General features: G+C 43.4%; 1 protein-coding gene across 1 annotated transcript; it reads right to left on the bottom strand.

Annotated features, from left to right (window-relative positions):
* Window positions 1-503: 503 nt before the first annotated feature.
* LOC145418319 (uncharacterized) lies at window positions 504-1313 on the bottom strand. Its single transcript, XM_080286758.1, has one exon. The coding sequence runs from the start codon at window positions 1311-1313 to the stop codon at window positions 504-506; it is 810 nt and encodes a 269-aa protein (XP_080142884.1).
* Window positions 1314-1927: the final 614 nt, after the last annotated feature.

The following is a 1927-nucleotide window of genomic DNA, read 5'->3' on the forward strand; positions in this document are numbered from 1 at the left end:
TCATTATTTCTGGCTGTTTCTTCTTCTAATGCTATGTAAACATTGTCCTCCACATTGTCATCGATTGGGGAATCACTCTGGCCCTGAATAACTTTACTAGCCAGGTCACTGGTAACAGGTCCTTTGCCAAGACAATGGCGTGAGGGGGGGAGGGGGGAGGTCATGCAGTGTAAGGCATTGTCCCTGCTTGGTATCTTGTACAGGAATAGAGGAAGGTGTCCCGTGTATACATACGAAAAATCACGTGCGAAAATTGAAAATTGTGCAAATTAGCGACCTTGCAATTGCACGACGTACTGGTACGTCGCCGGGACTGGCAAATGCAAATCGTGGTGACGTACCCATACGTCGTCGGGATGGGGCGGGTTAAATTACACTCTACATATTAAAACTTAGACTTGCTTTCCACACCACCCAAGAGGTAAAAGTCACGACGCATTTTTTTTTTTTTTAAGAGGTTTCCCCAATAGGCCTATTCCTCTTCTCTTACAGCATGTAAGAAGTTAGCATGAATCCTCCTCATCAGAAGAGGTGAGAGTGATAGTGAAAGAATCAATGAAATTATCAATTGCCACATCTCTTTTTGCATCATCTGTTTGAATTTGTTCTGCGTGTATAACAGCATTACTCCAGTTTTCTGATGTAATTTTCTCAATTGCCTCATGAGTTAGTGGCTTCATATCGGCATTCCGGAATGTATTCCTTTTTGATACATAGCCTTTAAGCTGAGCCCATATGAGTTCTATTGGGTTATACTGGCAATGATAAGGAGGCAAGCGTACAACTCGATGGCTGTGCTCTGAGGCAGTCTTGTCGATGACGTAATTTGTATCGGCAGCAGTGATGTGGCGAGTCACAAGTTCCATAAGTTCCACTTTCAGGAGACCCTCTGGTACTGTTATCCCCTTCTTCTCCGGCCATTCTATTATCGTTGCTTTATTGTTGGAACCTGTTGGTGGTTTATGCTTTTTCCTTGAGTGATAGGATGCATTATCCATCACAATAACTGAAGAGGGAGGAATGTTAGGTAACAGTTGTACCTGAAACCACTTCTCAAATGTCTCGGCATTCATCTGATCGTGGTAATCCCCGACATTTTTTGCTTGGAATATCAAGGCAGCTTTGGGAACAAATCCATTTTTGGTTCCGGCATGCAGAATAATCCAGCGGCCACCTTTTCCTGTCGGTACCCGCACTCCCTCGGCTTTTCCTGAGGTGCTGTCTACCCAGCACTTAGAAACCGTGTGGTTTTGATTTATCCAAGTTTCATCTAAGTAGACGATAGTCTTGTCAGAGCTTGTAAGTGCCTTCATTTCTTTCAAAAACTTGCACCTGACAGGTTACGTCGCTGCGTTCCATTAGAAATCTCCGTCCATCAATGCTTGCGTACCGAAATCCTATTTTCTTCATAACTTTTCTTAAAGTTTCACGGCCGCCGGGGTAAAAAAGGTTACTCTTCATTTCTGCGTGGATTTTTTCAAGGGTAGGGATTTCTTTACTGTCATAGAAATTTAAAACAGTTCTGCGTAACACGTCTTCATTGAAGTTATCAAAAAAGTCTGCAATTGGTTTTACACGTTGCCTTTTCTTGGGAGACGTAAATTCTGGGGAGTTGTTTTCTTCATTATCTCTTGCTTCTCTGCGTATTGCTTCAATCCTGCTCTTGCTAAGTCCTGTTGCTGCAGCTGTTCGATGAACTGCCCTTGAAACATCATCGAAAATTCCTTCGTACTGCTTCTCCTGCAGAAAATACTGGCTTACTTTGAAGGCCATTTCTTTGGCTTGACTATGTAGATGCGAGCGAGTTGGCGTAGCTGCCAATGTGTCTGCATCAACATAGAAAGTGAACAGTGGAAGCACATGACAGAAGCTTAAATCTCCCTCCAATGGATTAACTCCCAGTATGGGCCTGGATGTTGTCGCTCGT

The sequence above is a fragment of the Coenobita brevimanus genome, chromosome 113 (genome assembly GCF_032717465.1).
Source record: "Coenobita brevimanus isolate Jiangsu-jjx chromosome 113, ASM3271746v2, whole genome shotgun sequence".
Classification (NCBI taxonomy): Eukaryota; Metazoa; Arthropoda; class Malacostraca; order Decapoda; family Coenobitidae; genus Coenobita; species Coenobita brevimanus.

Coding starts and splice junctions, on each gene's coding strand:
- LOC145418319 (XM_080286758.1), bottom strand. CDS start 1,313: ATGAAGGCACTTACAAGCTCTGACAAGACTATCGTCTACTTAGATGAA.